Below are 19,680 nucleotides of genomic sequence, written 5' to 3'. Positions count from 1 at the left end.
TCATTTTGTTCAGAATGAAAGAGGTTCAGGTGAGAATCAGTTTCCTTCAGATCAACAATAAACACGATTAAATAAATTAATAAAATCTGTATTTGATAACATTAACACATCAGATGGTCGTGTCAACATGTGGAGAAACTTCAACATTTCAAGGTTCTTGGTTCTGTTGGCTCAGATTAGAACAAAAAAATATTAAGATTAATAAAATATTCATTAAAACCCTTTAAACTGAAAAGTGAATTTATTGTTTTAAACATTTATTTCCAGGTATTGATGATCAGACTGGATTCCTGTCATTTTAACAGGTGAACACACCTCTGCTGTCAGAGGGGGCGGAGCCTCAGGTGGGTCCGGTTCAGGATCTGGAGAATCAGGTCCATTTCTCCTGTTCGCTCCGACTCGGTTTGTGTGAACAGAAGGAGGAGCAAAAATCTGATCAGGTGAGTTTTAACTCCAGGTTTCCAGTCCTGACTGGGTTTTTTCTCTTTGAGCTGCTGGACAGAACCAGAACTGGACCTGGTTCTGGTTCAGAGCTGCAGCTCCTGGTTTCAACCAGGAACTCTGATTTTCTCTGAGTTTTCAAACAGACTGAGGAGAATAAAAGCTAAACTCTCCAGTCTTTCCTCATTTGGTTTGCTAAATGTTTCTCAGGCTGGACGGTGAATGTAACTCTGGTTCTGATCCATTTGGATCACATGTGTGGCTTGTAACACCTGATCATTTTCAGCAGTCAAGCTTGTTTTTATAAATAACCAAATCTCATTATTTCTTAAGGTGATTTACACTGAGAGGTTCTGGTCGGGTTCTGGAACTGGAAAATGGACCTGATGGAGTTCAGAGACAGAAATGAATGAATGAAGTCCAACAGAACTATGAGGAAACTGAAGCTCCTGACCTTTGATCTACTCAAAGCTCGATGGCTCAATGAGGAAACTGCCTTTCCTCAGAACTGATCTGGATCAGAACTGGTTCATCTGAATCAGCCAATCAGCAGTGGAGTTTCCTCCCTGTGTGTTGATGGGTATTTTTCCTTTCGAACCTTCATTAAAAGAACCACAGACAACGTATATGAATTTTATGACCAAGCTTTAGCAAAAGGAGAAGTCTCAGCAAACTGCTCCTCCGAGCCGTTCACTGAGCGTTCTGAAGACCGTTGGTTACAGCTTGTCTTTTATTATCAAGCAAAAAGAGGGAGGATAGGTAAGCACGACAGCAGAGACTAAATATTACTGCACACAGACAGTTTCTAAGGTAGGGAGTATTCCAGTTGATAAGGAGGCACCTGTGGAAACGTAATTTAAGGTCTGGGAAACACACAGTTAACTGTTTCACATGAAGACGAACAGGCAGATGTGACCTCCAGGTCAGTTTATACACACATAAGGAAGAGAACACTTTAAACTGAAAATCACAATAATACTGAATGTTGATTAACTATTGATTAACATTAGACTGAATATGAACTAAAGTAATAATAAAATGATAATACCAAAAAATCTCTAACAGTGTCTCTGAGGTTCCAGTAGAAACAGTGAACTGGTGTCAGAGACGATCAGCAACTGGGATCTGATGGAAGCTTTTCTGTTTGTTCTGAGAGGAAGAGGAAGATGATGAAGAAGATGATGATGAAGATGATGATGGTCCTCCTGCTCGGTAAGGTCACCTTCCTCTCTCTGCTCCTCTCAGAGCTTCTTGGTTCTGGTCCGTTCTTCTCTCTAACTGACCCCTGGTGACCTCAGCTGGTTGCTGGTTCTGGTTCCAGCGACTCGTTTCTTTCCAGTCCTCCCAGTAGATCTCACTGGTTTATTGTTTTAGTTTTATTCTGGTCTCTTCCATCCAGCCAGTGGCTCCACTTTGCTGTTTCCTGTCTGGATTTAATTTCTCTGGTTTGGGTTCAGCAGCTGATCTGATATTTTTTATCAGGTTGTAGTTCTGTCAGCATCAGAACCACTGAGACCCAAACAGACCAGTAATCTGGACATTAGCTCCCAGAAACATTAACCTCAGAAACCAGTGAGAAATGTTTGCAGATGTTGAAGGTTCTGGTTTTCCTTCCTTCTTCAGTTTTTCACATAAATGTTCATTTGAATCCAAGATGGCCGCCTGGGTGGTTGTAGTTTGTAGTTTATTTGACCTGAGTTCACCTCGGTCTCACAGGTTGGTGGTCATAATGTTCTGATGCTGGTCTGACCATTAATGGAGAATCAGGTTCTGGTGGGTCCAGTTCTTCTCTAGTTCACTGGTTTTTATAAAAAAAAAAAACCCTGAGTTTTTGTGTCACAAACATCAATTCTTTAGTCAATAGAAAAATTACAACAAATTTAGACCAACATGTTCAACTAGTTCTGGACCCGTTAACAAATATCTGGAATGTATTTATGACTAGCAGGAATTAAACTTTTAGATTTCTGGGTTAAGACTGTTATTGTGTCTAAGCCCTTTAGAGATGACAATGAAGTTCTATTGAAATAAAAAAATATATGTAGATTATACAGAAATGTCCAAATTGTTGTTTGATCCACAAAGATGCATCAGTTTCACAGCAGAAACTGCCTGAAAGTTACTGGAAGGTTTAAATTCTGTAAATATAACAAATCAGAACCAGAAGAAAAATAAAGTTAGAAGAATTTTAGTTTTCAGGAAGTCACAGAAACAAAATTTCTGCCCCAACAATCCCAAGAAACTAAAACAAAAATCTTTATCATCAAATCCATCCATGAGATAAAATATCCTGAAAACTGACAGCAGGATTACTGCAAATAACGACAAACGGCTAACAACTCTAAAAAAACACATTCATGATTTTTTAGAGTTTAATCTGTTTCAATCCTTCAGTTTTTAAATGTTAATTATTTTAATTCATTTTTATTAGTTTTATTGCTTAATGTGAGTTACATAATACATGAACAGAGATCATTGCTGCCCAATCAGAGTTCAGTATCACTGAGCTGTTTAGCAGACAGACTGAAATCTTTCATTAGTGAATAACTGATCATTATTTCTACACTAAACTCTCATCTTGTGTCCTCAGTTTCCCAGCATGCACTGGGTGGAGTGGTGGAGGTTAACGAGGGGGCGGAGTCTGTCCTGCTGCCCTGCATTTACTCTGGTAATCCACCTGAAGACCCGTTCCTCATTTGGACTCGCAGTGATCTCAGTCCTAACTCCGTCCACCTACGGAGAGAAAATGGTGACGACCTTAAAAACCAGAACCAGCGTTTCAGAAACCGGACCTCCATGAATCCTGATGCTCTGGATACTGGAAACTTCAGCCTGACTCTGAGGAAACCTGAGCAGGATGATGGAGGAAACTACAGCTGCAGCATCTCTGATGGAAGACAAGAACGGACAGTGAAACAGATTCACCTGAAGGTCAAAGGTCAGATGAACAAGCAGCACTCCCTATTTTAAGTTCTATGCTATGAATGAATTTATTGAAATATGAAAATGAATAATTGTTCATAGTTTCTGTAACCATGGAAACCAGGCCCAGAATAACTCAGAATAATGGATGGATTATTTTTATAATGACATTTTATTAATACAATTATTTCTATAATCTGAGTTACTATGGAAACTGATTTATTTCCTATAAACCTGCTGTTAATAAAAATGTAGATGTTTTCATTAATATTTCATGTTTCTTTAGTCTCCATAATTGAACTATTTTAGTCTTTTATTAACAGTAAAGCAGTCGACTCTGTAATGACAGCAGTTTTATTCAAACATGTTCATGTAAATATCAACAAAAATAAAATACAACATGAATTAGATAAATATTCAGCATCATTTTATGACTTATTAAAAACACTTCATATTAAGATTATAAATCATGATTTATCATGACCCTTTTCACTTTTTACACTGTTATTTATTTTATGCTGATCATTGACCAGCTATATAAACTGAACATTTACAGGATGAATCTCCAGGAATAATAATTCTCCATATATAATACAATAACAATAATTAGTATTTGTGTTTCTCATCTTCAGCCTCTACAGAACAAGCAGGTTTTGTAGATCTGCTATGTATAGATCAGACCCTCTGATGCATCAATAACTGTCACATGAACCACTGATGGATCAAAGTTTCTGATTTCATGTTGATCATTAAAGAGAAACTGAACGACGACATCAAACCAGAATAATGATCCAAACTGTTTCTGCTCATTATTTCCTCTCAGCTGATCAGCAGGAGGTCAAGGTCACTGAAGGGTCAGATTCTGTTGTCCTGCCCTGCACAACATCATCCCTCCTTCCTAAGGACACGTCAGTGGAGTGGACCCGGTCAGAACCAGAATTTATGATGGTTCACTCAAGCAGCAGCCAAAGAAACCAGGACGGTTTTTACCGCGACCGAACAGAAATGAACAAAGACTTCCTGAGGACCGGAGACGTCAGCCTGACCCTGAGGAAGCCCAGAGACGGAGACGATGGACGCTACGTCTGCACCGTCCACAGAGACCAGGACGTCCTGAGACAGACTGTGGTTCTGAAATATGTCAAAGGTCAGTACAGAAAATCAAGTTGGAGTTCCTGACGAAGGTCAAAGGTCAGACTGAGGTCAACCTTTCTCTGTTTTTCCACAGAACCGTTTCCATCCTGGGCCAAAGCTCTGCTGGTTCTGGTTCTCATCGTCTCTGCAGGCGTTTTATATCATTTTAAAGATTATTTCCTGAAAGGTGAGTCTGAATGTTTCTGACCCAGAATGTTAGAGATCATGTGACCTGTCCTAGGGGTCAGAGGTCAACAGTTCATCTTGTCATCAGTTCAGATCTTTCTGTTCATTCATGTTCAGATTAAATGCAGCAAAGTTAGAAACATCATGAACAGAACCAGAACCAGCAGCTGTTTCTACAGTCTATTAGATTTAGAGGGACTCAGCTGGAAGCTTGTTCCAGATTTATGATGCCTAGAAGCTGAATGCTGCTTCTCCATGATTGGTTCTGATTCTGGATGTAGAGCAGAACCAGAACCAGCAGGTTGTTCTGACTATCAGTGCTACCTCGTCACATTTTCCTACCGCAGCACAGATAGATAGCTAACTCTATCTGTCAGTGCTACCCGTCCAAAACTCCTACTGTCATGTTTACAAACAGGAAACTACAGCAGGTTGTTAATGATAAATATATTAGATAACATTATTTGAGTGACGGGACTGAAGTGGAAGCTAAAGAGTTAGCTTAGCATTGGAACAATTTATATACATAATGAAACCACAGGAAGATCACTTCCTTCATCTGAATATCCTACCTATTTAAAATAAAAAGCTATAGATTTATGCACTAATCCTTTTATTTGAATATCCTACCTGTTAAAAATATTTTAAATACAGAGGCGTTTTTTGGGAATAAAAAAGTATCAGACAGGGAAAACAGGTTTTTATTGGAATTAAATTAAAGACATTACAGATCACCGCAACCCTTTTTTACACATTAATCTGTTGTATTACAGACTTTATTAAATGCAGTTCAGCCACAACGTGTCCATCGAACTCCACAGGAAATGATAGGATATGATCCATGTACACTAGTATTATACGGCTATTACAGCTTCAATCCCACATAGTATCACTACCAACATCTATTTAGCAAGGTTTAGTAATAAAGAGTGTAATTAAATTAAAATATTTTAAAGTATAGGGACAAAAAGCCACAAAACAAATTATTTTGTCCTGATTAACCTCCAAATAATAACTTGTTTACAGTAACGACATTACAGACACAAAACTAAAGACATTTATAAATATATTTACAAGCTGCTGTCATGTAAACTAAAACCATGAAGTAAAACAGCAGCTTAATGAAAGCCAGGTATAAAATAAGTTAAATAAAGCTTAACAATCGTAATCTGCCATGAAATAAAACACATGAAACGAAACTTCCACAGGTAGGACGTATTTATAAGAGATCTGCTGAGTAAGCAGTTTGTGACGTAGCATCGACGTGTATTTCCACAAGGTAGGTTGGATTTACGGGTAGCACAGATCTTCAGAACAGCTGCAGATCTTTAATCCGTTCAGTGATTTATAAACTACCAGCAGGATTTAAGTCTGTTCCTCTCAGTGAAGGACTGGAGCAGTGGGCGATTTGGTGTTTGGATGTTTTATTAGTTACTCATAAAGTTAAAGTAAAAGAGAGCAACTAAACATAATTCACCATTTTAAAGTAAAACTCAGCCTCTTCTGGGCAAAATGAACAAACAGAAAATGTCTAAAGTAATAAAATACAAACTTTATTCTTAATAAACACAAATAGATTGTAAATTGCCAGTCTGATGGAAACTCTCACATAAATACACATAAACTACCTACAAACACAACTTCTGCAGATCTGCACTGATTCCTGAATATTATTTCACATCTGAATAAAACATTACTTTCAACATGTCTGCGCCCCCTAGTGGTGAAGCTATAAACTACAGTTCAGTCCTGCCTTCAGAAGAGTTACATAAGCTGCCTTGGTGATTTAACTCTGCTGTAGGATTTTTCTCTCTGACTTGAACGTCTGTTACAAGGAAACATTTCCACCAGAAAAACCTTCATGGTCTCTGACCTGATGGGTCCATCGAGGTCCAGGAGGAACGATAGAGACAATATCAGCTGATCATCACCTGCTCTGCTCCACTGTCTCTCTCTCTCTCTCTCTCTCTCTCTCTCTGCCATCTTGTCCTCTGTTGTCTCTCAGCTCCAGTGGAGGTGGATTCAGGAGTGAAGTCTGTCCTGCTGCCCTGCAGAACCAAACTCTATCTGCCTGGAGGCGCTAGAGTGGAGTGGAGGGACGGAGACAACAGGACGGTCCATGTGTATCGGAACGGTTCTGATGATCCTGAGGAACAGAACCTGACCTACAGTAACAGAACCAGGATGAATGACGACCCACTGAAGACTAAAGACCTCAGTCTGACTCTGGAACGTCCCTCAGCTGCAGACAGCGGGATCTACACCTGCAGAGTCAGGAAACAAGTCATCCTGATGATGAAACGGGTTCATCTCCAGGTCAAAGGTCAGTGGTATAAATGTTGAATTTTTCCTATCAGATGATTGGCTGATTAGAAGGTCAAAGGTCAGTGTGATGAAGAAGTTCAGGACAATCAGGGACCAGAGTCCTGAAGAAGCAGCTGGAGGCTTTGACTAGGACAGTGCTCCCTGCTGGAGACACTCGTTAGAGTTCAGAACCACCAGACGGGTCAGAACCATCAGAACTGAAGTCCCTGCAGCCTGGAAGCAGCAAACGTGTTGTGAATGAGGATGGATGTGGACTTGGATTTTATTTTTATTTAAAAAATATGTTTTTCCAATGTTTTGATATTGAGTTTTAAGCTCTTTTGATAAAATTCTCCAGCTGCAGAAAACAGCCGCTCACTCGGCCGATGAGGCTGGAGAGCAATGAGATTGTAAAGAAAAGGTGGAAGAGGTTTGGACAGATGGTATTTGGTTTATCTCAGAGGATCCAGAGTCTTGGTCTGTCGCCCTCTGGCAGGAATCTCTGCTCCTCCTGGACGACATCAGGAGCTGATTTTGGTCTGACTGAACACTTCAATGTCAACATGTGGAAAAAAGTTTTCCAAAAACCAACAAATCAGCAGAAGATCAGAGATTATCTTGGCAGATTCATCCTGAACATTTATTGAAAAGAATTATAATCCCACCAGTACAATATTTGGGAACCAAAACATTAAAAATAGCATAGAAATGTTTATTGAAGGTTAATTGAAATCAACTATGGAACATGTAAAGTAAATAAAATGAAGTCGGCTCCATTCTCCAGGTCAGAAATGACGTACAAGGTAACATCAGCTAAACTCAGCTGTGTTTCACAATCGGTCACTGTGAAACTAAATGTTTTTCTGATTCAATAGAAAGTGGCATTAAGGAGTTGGAGAGACTTTTAATGTCCACTTTGCATAACAATGTTCCACCTACATGTTCTCACATTGGCAACCAAATAACTGTTAACTGAACCTGAACTTACCTGACCCTAAACTCTAAACCCTCTTTGCTCAAAGCATCATGTACTGATGTCACTTTTTCCCTGTTAATGGGTCTTTTCAGACTGTGTACAGTGTCTCATCGTGCGTCTTCAGTTTTTCCCACTGTCTTAGGATTTTGAGCACAAAGCAACTCAACTCTCTCTGGTCTTGATGGTCGTCTCCCTCAGATGATGAGTGGATGACTTGAGATTGAACAGCATCATTTCTCTGGCTGTCATGAAGCTCTTAAAGTGAAAAACCAGGCAGATGGTTTTCACCTGACTGGAACAACTGGACCAGCATGAAACCATGAATCTCTGCTTTGGACCTTCATCTATATGACCTGATAATACTGCAGATACTTCAGTCTGATAGGGACTCAGTTTTCAGTTCACTCAGTCTGGCTGCATGCTGAATGTTTTGGTGGTTGACAAAAGAAGACGACAGTCTGGACTACAGACTATAATATTTGTAGACTGATGTTGGAATTACTTTAATTGGTTTTCTCTAAATATTGAATTATGTTTCCTTTGAAGAAGTTTATGAAGACAAACCAAACTGGGCACTTTATTAGTCCAGTCACTTGTTAGAATATTGTAAATTGTTTTTGTTTTTCTTTCTTCAGATATTGTTGGTCTGTATCAGCCTGACCTTAAAGCGTCTCTGAAGAAGAAGTTCCAGAGTCTCTCTGAAGGCGTCGCTGAACCTGGAAATCAAACGTTTCTGAACCAGATCTACACAGAGCTCCACATCACAGAGGGGTTAACTAGAGAGGTCAACCAGGAACATGAGGTCAGACGGATTGAAACAGCATCCATGAAACAAGAAACAATCAGAAGAGAAGAAATCTTTAAACCTGGAAGAGATCAACCAATCAGAACAGTGATGACCGTGGGAGTGGCTGGCATTGGGAAAACACTGTTAACACAGAAGTTCACTTTGGACTGGGCTGAAGACAGAACCAACCAGAACATCCAGTTTATATTTCCATTCACTTTCAGAGAGCTGAATGTACTGAAAGAAGAAAAGTTCAGCTTATTAGGACTGATTCATCACTTCTTTACTGAAACCAAAGGAATCAGCAGCTTTGAAGCGTTTCAGGTTCTGTTCATCTTTGATGGTCTGGATGAGAGTCGACTTCCTCTGGACTTCAAGAAGAATCCAGTCCTGACTGACCCTTCAGAGTCCAGCTCACTGGATGTTCTGCTGACAAACCTCATCAGGGGGAACCTGCTTCCCTCTGCTCTCCTCTGGATAACCACACGACCTGCAGCAGCCAATCAGATCCCTGCTGACTGCGTTGGCATGGTAACAGAGGTCAGAGGGTTCACTGACCCCCAGAAGGAGGAGTACTTCAGGAAGAGATTCAGAGATGATGAGGAGAAGGCCAGCAGGATCATCTCCCACATCAAGAAATCAAAAAGTCTCCACATCATGTGTCACATCCCAGTTTTCTGCTGGATCACTGCTAAAGTTCTGGAGGAAATGATGAAGACCAGAGAGGGAGGAGAGCTGCCCAAGACCCTGACTGAGATGTACATAGAGTTCCTGCTGGTTCAGCTCACAATCAAGGAGGAAAAGTTTGATGGACGACAAAAGGCAAAATCTATCTGGAGTCCAGAGAACAAGAAGCTGATTGAGTCTCTAGGAAGACTGGCTCTAGATCAGCTGCTGGAGGGAAACCTGATCTTCTATGACAAAGATCTCGATAAATGTGGCATCGACATCAAAGATGCTGCGTTGTTCTCAGGAGTTTTCACTCAGATGTTTAAAAAGGAGAGAGGAACACGCAACATCTCCGTCTACTCCTTTGTTCATCTGAGCATCCAGGAGTTTCTGGCTGCCGTCTACATGCTCCACTGCTTCACCAGCAGGAGGTCAGAGGTCATCAAGACGTTCCTGGAAGAAGAATACAAAGAAACATCTCTAGATGAGTTCATAAAGAAAGTCATGGAGAAATCCCTCAGCAGTGAAAATGGCCACCTGGACCTGTTTGTCCGCTTCCTTCATGGTCTCACTGTGGAGTCCAACCAGAGACTCTTAGAAGATCTGCTGGGTCAGACAGAGAACCGTCCAGAAACCATCCAGAGAATCATCACCAACCTGAAGGAGATGAACACTGATAGAATCTCTGCTGACAGAAGCATCAACATCTTCTACTGTCTGGTGGAGATGAACGACGTCTCATTTTATCAGGAGATCCAACGGCTGCTGGATTCAGGGAAGCAGCTCTCAGTGACCGACTGTTCAGCTCTGGCCTTCATGCTGCAGATGTCAGAGGTTCTGGATGAGTTGGACCTGGAGAAGTACAACACATCAGAATATGGACGACTGAGACTGGTTCCAGCTGTGAGGAACAGCAGAAAGGCTCGGTGAGTCCAGATGTTTTCATTGTGTGATGCTGATTCAGCACTATTGTCCTCCTGTTTCTTCTTCTTTCTTCAAGTTGATTCTGGATGTTTTTGGCCTTTAACTACTTCCTTCATCCTCTGGATGATTTCAGCCATTCAAACATCTAAACATTCAGTTCATCCAGGACAGCTGCAGCTTCTGGTTTTTACACATTTTGATCATTTAAAAATATTTAAGTTTTTATCAGTTTTCAGGTAGAAATGAATAGAAAACCCTGAACTCTAGAAAATGTCTATTTCCTCTAAGATCCAATCATCCAGAGAGACTTTTTAAACTTTAAACTCTCTTCACTCGTTGAGCTGCTGCTCCATAATTCACCTTTTAGGATCTTTGACTGTTTTTATAAAATAATTGTTTAGGTTTGATGGAAATTTGGACCATTAAAATAAACCATTGCATTAATTATAAACTTTGTGAACAGTGTTGATCTTCTTCATCCCGTCATCATCCTCACCTCTTCCTCCTCCACTGGTTTCCTCTGAGTTTGTAACTGAGACCAAAATGTGGTGATTGTTGTCTGGTTCCAGAAAAAGTCCTAGTTTCTGTCAGATCCTCCCAAAGCTCTGAGAACTCTGCTTCCAGAGCTGGAACCATTTTCCTCATCAACTCTTCATCTGCAGCCTTTGTTGAAGCTGTTAGCTGTCCTCCATGAAGACCTGCAGAGACATGAGCTTCAGCTCTTTAGACATCCCAGCCTCTTTAGTTCTGGAGAACTTCCACTGCTTCACCATGAAGATGCTGCTGGACCCAAACGCTCCGTCTCCTCCAGGGGTTTTGCTCTTCAGCTCTTTAGGAGTTTAGCAACAATTTCTTCTGACATCCAAACCTTTGTTCCTCTGAGACGATGGACAGACCACTGCAGAGACATGTGTCCCTCTTCCAACCAGTTTGTCCCAGTTCCTCTCAGACCAACAGAGGACGGTCCAGACCTGAAGGAGCAGCAGGACCGGTTCTGCTGCTGCTCTGCAGGACGACCAGAACAATCTGCAGCTTTTAGCTGAAGCAGGTTGACGACTGTCCACTTTCTACTTTGTTATAGCATCAAATCCAGCAGATGAACGGAGACACAACTGGGAGCATCATGTGTCTGGTCTGCTCCCAGTTTCCTCTGTGGCAGCATTTAATAATCTGCTGCTGGGAGCCATGTTTCTATAGAATATACTACTATTATTAATGATGAGGAGGATTCTAGATGCTGCAGCAGCAGATATGGGCTAAACAAACCCAGAGATGCCAGAGGTCCACAGCAGGCTGGACTTCCTGCTCTGCTCACTTCATTTATAACTCACTTCCTGCTTGGTGGAAGATCTCAAGGAGCCAAACGGTCTAGTCCAAGTCAGTGTGACTTGTCAGAGCTGTGAGCAGTTCCTCCTCCTCTCCATCATCTCCAGTAGTTTCCTTCATTCAGCTCAGTCAGCCTCTTCATCAGCTGCTGCAGCTCCTTTGAGGCTCTGATGCTGCAGAGAAACTGAACTTTCCTTCACAGATGATAGAAGATCTTCAACATCTGACTGAGCTGAAGGTCTGAGGACATGAAGCCTGGACCAGAACCAGAACCAGAACCTGGACTTTAGTCAGGAACTGCACAGACTCTCTGTCGGGTCAAACTCGGTAAACTGAAGATCAGATGATGTCATCATGATGACATCATGATGACATCACTGTTATCATATTTTATCTGTTTATGATCCAGATTGATTTCATTAGAACTGAATTTATTTCTTCTCTCATCACAGACTTGGTGGCTGTTGGATCCAAAAGGCTGAATGTGAAGTTTTGGCTTCAGCTCTGAAGTCCAACCCAGATCTGACTGAACTGGAAATACGTCTAATCTACATAAATTATGATAGAGACTCTGATATGAAGAATCTGTCTGAGATCCTGGAGAGTTCAGTCAGTAAAGTGGAGAAACTGAGGTTTGTTTTCTTTATTTATATAATAAAATCATTTATTGATACTTTAGTCTTTAGTTTATTTATTAATTTTATTGTAATATTTTAAAACAACCTTTTTAAATGTCAGATTAAAATCTCTAAAACATTTTACCTTATAAATGAATTATTTTCTTATTTCAGATTTTGAGATTATTGAACTTTGTTTTTCAGTTTTTAAAATGTTTTTTACTGATGAACAAAATGAGTAAAATAATTCAAATGAAGTTAATTAATGATGGAGATGTTTCAGTTTGGTTGGTAAAGATTCAGATTGTTTTATTTCTGATTCTCATCTTTACATCCAGAATGAAATGTTTTCCTCCAGTCGAGCCACAAACACTGACCAGTTCAAATCATCATTAATGAAACATCTAAGAAGTGACTGATTGTAGAAAAGCAAATCTAGATGAACTGAATGACAGTGAGGTTTGCAGCAGCAGCAGGTTCCTCACTTTGTCCTGAAGCTGTGGTTCTGTTGGGCCGGGTCAGAGAGGAACCGTCCTCTTCAGTCTGACAGCTGTCAGTCGGTTGGAGCCTCGTCTCTGTGATGAAGCTTCATCAGGTCACGTCTCCTTAGGAAATAATGGCCTCCATTGGCTTTCAGCAGCTTTAAGAAGAACCCAAGGCCATTCATGAATAAACTGAGTGGTTCTGATCCGGTTACCAAGTCGGGTCTCCAGCTGATGATCAGGAACCAGCAGAAATAGCTCACCTCATCCAGGCTGCTGCTCATAGAAAACTTTGAGTTTCTTTGTTGATAAAATGTTCTGGTTCTGCTGGTTTGGACTCTTTAAACCAGTTTGACTGGATCAGATGTTAGAATCAGTTCATCATGTTTCTTTTACATTCAGGGAAATTAATTTTCTACATTTTTATTATTTATTTGTTCATATTTCAGTTTTAACTGCATCCTGTTGGCTTCAGCTCATCTTTTATTCTTTATTCAGACTGATGGACTGCAGGTTGTCAGAGACCAGCTGGACGTCTCTGTTCTCAGCTCTGAAGTCCAAACCGACCCATCTGACAGGACTGGGCCTGTACAACACCAACCTGGAAGATTCTGGACTGAAGGAGCTCTGTGGTTTTCTACAGACTGAAGGCTGCAGACTGAAAACATTGTGGTTTGTAATTATATAATTATTGATATTTCTGTGAATAATTATCTATAATTGATCATAAATCAAAGTTCATTTCTTCTGTTCTAATAAATATTTTCTGAGTTTGTTCCTGGACTTGGATCCAGAGTTTAATTTAGTCCCTCTGTGTAACTGACTTGGACCTGCTGACCTGAGGTCAGAACAGGACAGCATTCGGACCCCCAGTGTGTAGAAATCCCCATCATGTCAAGCAGGTCAAAGGTCATTCAACCCAGTCTAGAAAAGTGAATTCCTGGAATCTGACAGGAACAAATCAATAATCAATGATTGATGCTTCAACACTTTGATCAGAACCTGGAATGATTTTACTGACTAAAATCCTCCAACACAACATGACCCAGTACCAGGTTCTGGTTCTGGTTCTGAAGTCAGCAGGTCTTTATTGAAGCAGCAGCTTGTTGGCTTTAATATTCATGAGAATCTTTAACTGGTTCTGTTGGACTGGTTCACCTGCATCCTGTTGGCTTCAGCTCATCTTTTATTCTTTATTCAGGTTGTGGAACTGCAGGTTGTCAAAGATCAGCTGTGATTTTCTGGCCTCAGCTCTGAAGTCCAACAGGCTCCATCTGACAAAACTGGACCTGAGAGGAAACGACCTGAAACATTCAGATGTTCAGCAGCTGAAGGATCTTGTAAAGACTGTAGAGTAAGTAAATGTTTGTAGTGAGTCCAGCTGCTGTCAGCATATTGAACTAAACCCAGTTAGCATCAAAGCAAAGCTCCAGTGTTCCCAGTAAAGCTGCAGCTTCTCAGTGGGAGGAGAATGGTTCAGGCTTCCTGATTGGACACAGAGACAGCAATCAGCCAATCAGAGGAGCAGCAGCTTGCTGTGTTCCTGTGTTTGTGTTGGTGTGAAGATGAGTGTTGTTGCTGTGTCCATGTCTCCAGGACGTCCAGCTGGACTCCAGCGTCCAGCCGTCCAACATGTCTAGAGACAGTGGTCCTCATTCATCAAACTGTGGCAGCAGCAGATCTGATCTCAGATCTGCTTGTTCTCTCAGTTCAACAGAAAACAACTGATCAGGTTCATCTTGGTCACAGCTCTGAGATCAGTCTGACTGCAGCCTGGAAACCATCTACTGGATGTGCTGCGTCACTGACTGCTGCTGGAGAGGCTGGAAACACTCACTGATCTGATCTCTCCATCCTTCTTCTCTCTGCAGGTGGAACTACTGATGATCTCTGTAAAGTAGAGAACGGTCTCTGTGTCCTGCTGATCCTCAGAGGTTGAAGCTGCAACAGTTTGAGTCTAAAGAGACTCTGACTGGATCATCATGATGACCTCTGACCTCCAAGATTTCCCTCCTGTTTATTTTCTCATGTCTGTCATTTAGTGTCTGATATTGTTTGTCTCTTTGGATCAATAAAGATCCGATTCAAACTGGGCTCCATTTAGAGGCTTCATGGAGTTTTGATCTGAACTGGATTCAACTGGAAAGTTGATCTTTTTTCTCTCTGATTCATTTTCATCCTGGAACCAGAAATGGTCTGAGATGGAAACATGGGAATCATTTCAGTTCAGCTTTGAATCATAAAGACACTTCAAACCTCTTTTCTCTGCTGCTGCTTCTTCTGTTGACAGGAAAATGTTCCTCAAAGCTCCACAGATAAAAAGATGCTTTACTGGAAACTGCAGAGAAACTTCAGCTTCCATCACAGAAACCAGTTTAACTAGTTTAACCAGTTTAACCAGTGTCGTGAAACCTGGTTAGGACTGATTGAGATCTTTTCAGAACACACAGAAAACAGATCATAAATGGATAAAAGTAATGACTGTAGATTAAATGGAAATGTCTTTTACTGTGTTGCAACAAGAGACTGGGTGGAGGCAGAACTGTGAGCACGGAAGAAAAAGGAAGTTCAAGAGTCTAGAAGGTCAGCAGTTAATCAAAGACGCCTAATGCCCAGGGAAAAAGGGAAGTTGGGCAAAGAGGATTGTGCAAGCCGCTGAGGTGTTCACCACCAAAACACAGAGAGTATAAAAATACATGAGAAGGAAGAACTGGTGTTCTTTGTTCCGCAGCGCTCGAGTCAAGACCACACGAAGATGCAGGTGCAACGAAGGGCTACGCTTTGAAACCACGGGGAGGTGAAGACTTCGCACTGCCTAAGAAAGGAACAAGATCAGTTTACCCACAACCCGGGATTCTGATTTGGCAACGGCCCTACACTCAACCTAAAAGATTTCAACTATGGACATGGGGGATAGACAAAGATCACCTGGATAAGGAAGTGCGTTCACAGAGGATACTCATCAGTTCAACTTTGGATCTATTCTAAAAAAGGATTCTGCCATGACAAGACAGGACTTCGACCATGGATATTAGAGTTTTCTGCTGCCAAGATCAACTCAGCATCTGGGGACGAGTGGATCTGCATCCCAAGTTAAATTAATTGAGCCAACTGAGCAAGTTAACAGAAGTGGTTTCTGAAAACAGGCAACTACAGGCTACTTAGATGTCTGTTTCATTAACTGAAAAGGGTCATAACTTCTGGATCTGAAGGTAATTAGAGTCTAGACGCATCTTTCTCGCGCCCAACTTAAACAGAATGTCCTCTAAATTCTCATCTGTAGTAATACTCAGGAGTTGGAGGCTTCTCGGACCCGTTGGGTGGAGAGCTGGACAGTAGTCAGTCTGCTAGAGTCAGAGGGATGGTAAGGACGTGGCTGACTATTGGGTAATAACACCAGTTTAACCAGTTTAGAACTGGATGTCCCACAGAAACTCTGATTGTTTTTGTGTTTTACTTTTTTAACTCCATGTTTCATGTTTTACTTTAAGTTTTCTAAACAACTTTAGGACTTGATGTGTCACTTCAGGCTCTTTACTGAGATTTTATTGACTTATTCAGACCTCAGGGAATCACTGGGATAATGTGCTGATTTGTTTATGTTTTTTTTTATATTTCTTCTAACCTAATATGCATTATTTGGTCAATAAATATTTTAATATTTTTTGTACAAATATAATAACTGCACCTGTTATTTTAATCCTTCATGCTGTTTTGCTTTTTGTAATCGGATCAACAAAGAAATTAGTGTAGGAATTATAATTTTTTTCTTTAATGTGTTTTAAACCTCTCCATCCCCCCAAAACATGTTTGTATTATTGGGATTTTTAGATTTTCTCCACTGTTTGTTCAATGAAAACATCATTGAACATTGAACATATTCATTTGAAAATCTGATTTAGTATAGTTACTGTTTCTGTCTAAGGAAACCTGGCAGATTGCATGGTGTTATTGATCTGCAGCATCCTGGACGAGAAAACGGCATCAATCTCTTGTTTTGTGTTGTTGTGGTTTTCTGGCAGGTGGAAAAACAAAAACTAACAGTTGGAATAACGGAGCTCTGTGTCTGATAGGTGTTTGAATCATCAGACAAGAATGTCTTAGAGACTCACTGTTGTTCTCCTCCATCCATTCAAACATCCTCCCCCCACCCCAGCACACACACAGTGTTCATTTTTTATTTTATTTTTTTTCATCCATACTGCTTCCTGCGCCCCCTGCAATGGCACGGTGCCCCTCCAGGGGGCGTGCCCCACAGTTTGGGAACCTCTGCTCTAGTGTCTCTGTTCAGAGTTCAACAGAAAATTAATTGGAAAAGTAAAGAAAAATATTAAATAAATTCTCAATGGTAACAAGTAGTTTTGTTGTTCATGGAAACAAATGTATTTTTCAGCTCAGCAGTAACATTTTAATGTACAACATGAGGAAAAGTGACGCCTGTTGTGTTTCTGTTAATTGTTGGGAAAGATTAGATTACATCAGTGAGCTCTGTCTTCACAGCTACAGGATCATCTGGTGACACATTTAACCAGGAAATCGTTGAAACGGGAGGTTAACTAGCAGGAAACTGGTAACCAAGGCAACTTATTGATTGGCCTCCATCCAGAATCCTAACAGGCTGCAGCTCTTTGGACTGAAGGCTTATATATGTGGACAAGCTATTTTAATATGTTTTCTAGAAAACTATTAAATGTTGAAGACTGCAGATGCTACTAATTGTCAAAATGTTCACCAAACTTTTATTGGACAAATTATATTTATTATAACAACTTTATAATTAAACTTTAGCTTTAATAACATAAAGCTACATAATTTTAAAGTGTAATCAGTAATACTGTTATAACACATTTATGTCTTATGATTTCTTAATGCCAAGTTTCATAACAGACATTTTGAATAATGTCAACTTTGTATTAAAAGTGTCCTGATTTACCGAATGACACTTTATGACAACAGTCATAAATATTCATGAAGACTTACTGATGTTCATCACAGGTGTTTTGTTTATGACGATGTCATGACAGTCTGATGAACAACCCGTCAAATAAAGTGTTTATCTTCAGACCAGCTGACAGAAACGTCTACGCCACTGACCTGCTGCAGCAGCTGGGATGCCAAGGATCCATCTATGAGTTTGATGGTAAACAGCCAATCAGGTTGAGGTTGTAGACGTTGATCAGGACAGGAGGAATTCAAGATATCTCGAATTCAGTCAGAAATATCTTAAAAGGAATTTTGACTAGTCAAAATTATAATTCAAGATAACTTTAGTTTTGTCTAGTCATTATTTCCTTTTAAGATATCTATAATTTAATTTTCACTAATCAAAACTACATATCACCTATCCAAAAGCAAATTTAAAATATCTTGAATTATGAAGTAATTCGAGATATATTTAATTAGAATTATGACTAGTCAAAACTACAATCGAGATATTATGAATTTACTTTATGACTAGTCATAATTTAATTGTAGATATCTGAAATGTGTATTCCAGATAGTCAGTAATTCATTTTAGATATCTCGAATTGAAGTCTCCATACAAGTCAATGGTAAATCTGACGTCATTTCGACTAGTCAGAATGTAATTAGAGATATCTTAAATTGCTAAAACGTTTAGTAATAAAACAATTTGAGATATGTGGAATGTAAGAGCGGTGAAACCGAATTGATGTTAAAATGGCTTGCCATACAATGGCAAGCCATACGGCTTATTACAACAGTATAACAGTTTAGAAGAAAAAGTATGATGGGGAAGTTAGCGCTGTTAGCTGCAAGATAAATAGGAACAGAGGGAGGAAAGCTGGAAAAAATATCAGTGAAATTAAGTTTTAAAGTGATGTGAAATCAGAAGTGGCAGTTTGCATGCCTTACTTTTATTCTTATTTGCTCTATCAGCTCCATATATTAAATGTTCATATTATTCACTTTGCTGAAGTGAACTCATAGGGGCTAAAAGAAATAAAGACACAGTTTAGCTTTAAAAAATGATAAATTTCTCCTTATTGCATCACCAGACCTGGTGAAAATCTCTCATGCTGCAGAAGCTGAAAGTTTATTAGATCTCAGTGGATTTGCTGAGTCAGCAGGCTGCGTTCCTGGCAGATTTACTATCAGCCATCTTGATTTGGTAAATAAAACACACAAATGCACTTTAGTTTCCAGGATCAGCTCATTTCAATAATAAAATACTCTGAGAGGAGCACATTTAAAATGAAAAGTCTGTTGTTCCTAGAGTTTCATCCATCTTCTGCACCAGGCGTGACCTTTATTTGTCCTTCAGGCGTTAGAGAAACGACAGTAATGAGTAAATTTGGCTCCAGATCTGGAAGAACTCCTGATTTAAAAGCTGTGCCATGATTCTGCTGTAAGTGTGTTAAAGCTGCCATATCTCAGTGCTGCTAAGTGGATTTTAATGGAGCCAGCTGTCGCAGAAGGCTAACTGCTTTGTTTCCGTGTTTTTATTTACAAACCTCCATCTGAGACCCTCTGGTGTTCATATGTGTTGGGGAAATGTGTGGCCTGTTAAAGGAATTACGTTGTTTGTCTTTTCACTGTAGGAAATGTTTCTTTTTCCATCATATTCTGACTATTTCCTACCTCAGAAATTAGGACTGAAGATTTTGTTTGAATTAATATCAAATCAAAAATATCCACATAATATTTAGTAGAGAAAATCAAAACTATTTTCCAAATGGTGTCAATTTGTGGCACATAAAAATAAAAAACATGGGGATATTTCTGCATATTTTTCAAGATTAAGATCAAAATTTATTTCAGAGTCACATAAAACATTGATTGTTGCAAAAATGAACAATTTCTGTATGGTTTACTAAATAAAAGTTTAATTTAGTCAGTTTTATTTGGTGAAATTAATATTTTTTCTCTGTTATTTGAACTGAAACGAATCCA

The 19,680-nt window shown here is 39.8% G+C and overlaps 1 protein-coding gene across 1 annotated transcript; it reads left to right on the top strand.

The window, feature by feature from the left end:
- The first annotated feature begins 294 nt into the window (after positions 1 to 294).
- LOC106912925 (NACHT, LRR and PYD domains-containing protein 3-like) lies at positions 295 to 16,429 on the top strand. Its single transcript, XM_088012889.1, has 12 exons — positions 295 to 440; positions 775 to 1,363; positions 1,507 to 1,653; positions 3,032 to 3,379; positions 4,187 to 4,510; positions 4,592 to 4,684; positions 6,689 to 7,006; positions 8,599 to 10,345; positions 12,122 to 12,301; positions 13,267 to 13,440; positions 13,970 to 14,122; positions 14,640 to 16,429. Exons 3-12 carry the CDS (start codon positions 1,608 to 1,610, stop codon positions 14,650 to 14,652), a joined length of 3,396 nt encoding a protein of 1,131 aa, XP_087869015.1. The 5' UTR covers positions 295 to 440; positions 775 to 1,363; positions 1,507 to 1,607; the 3' UTR covers positions 14,653 to 16,429.
- The last annotated feature ends 3,251 nt before the right edge of the window (positions 16,430 to 19,680 follow it).

The sequence above is a fragment of the Poecilia mexicana genome, unplaced genomic scaffold (assembly GCF_051168715.1).
Source record: "Poecilia mexicana isolate PSO_F unplaced genomic scaffold, ASM5116871v1 scaffold_2, whole genome shotgun sequence".
NCBI classification, from domain to species: Eukaryota; Metazoa; Chordata; class Actinopteri; order Cyprinodontiformes; family Poeciliidae; genus Poecilia; species Poecilia mexicana.
Note: the sequence above shows the minus strand (reverse complement) of the source record. Positions and strands in the feature narration are given on the sequence as shown.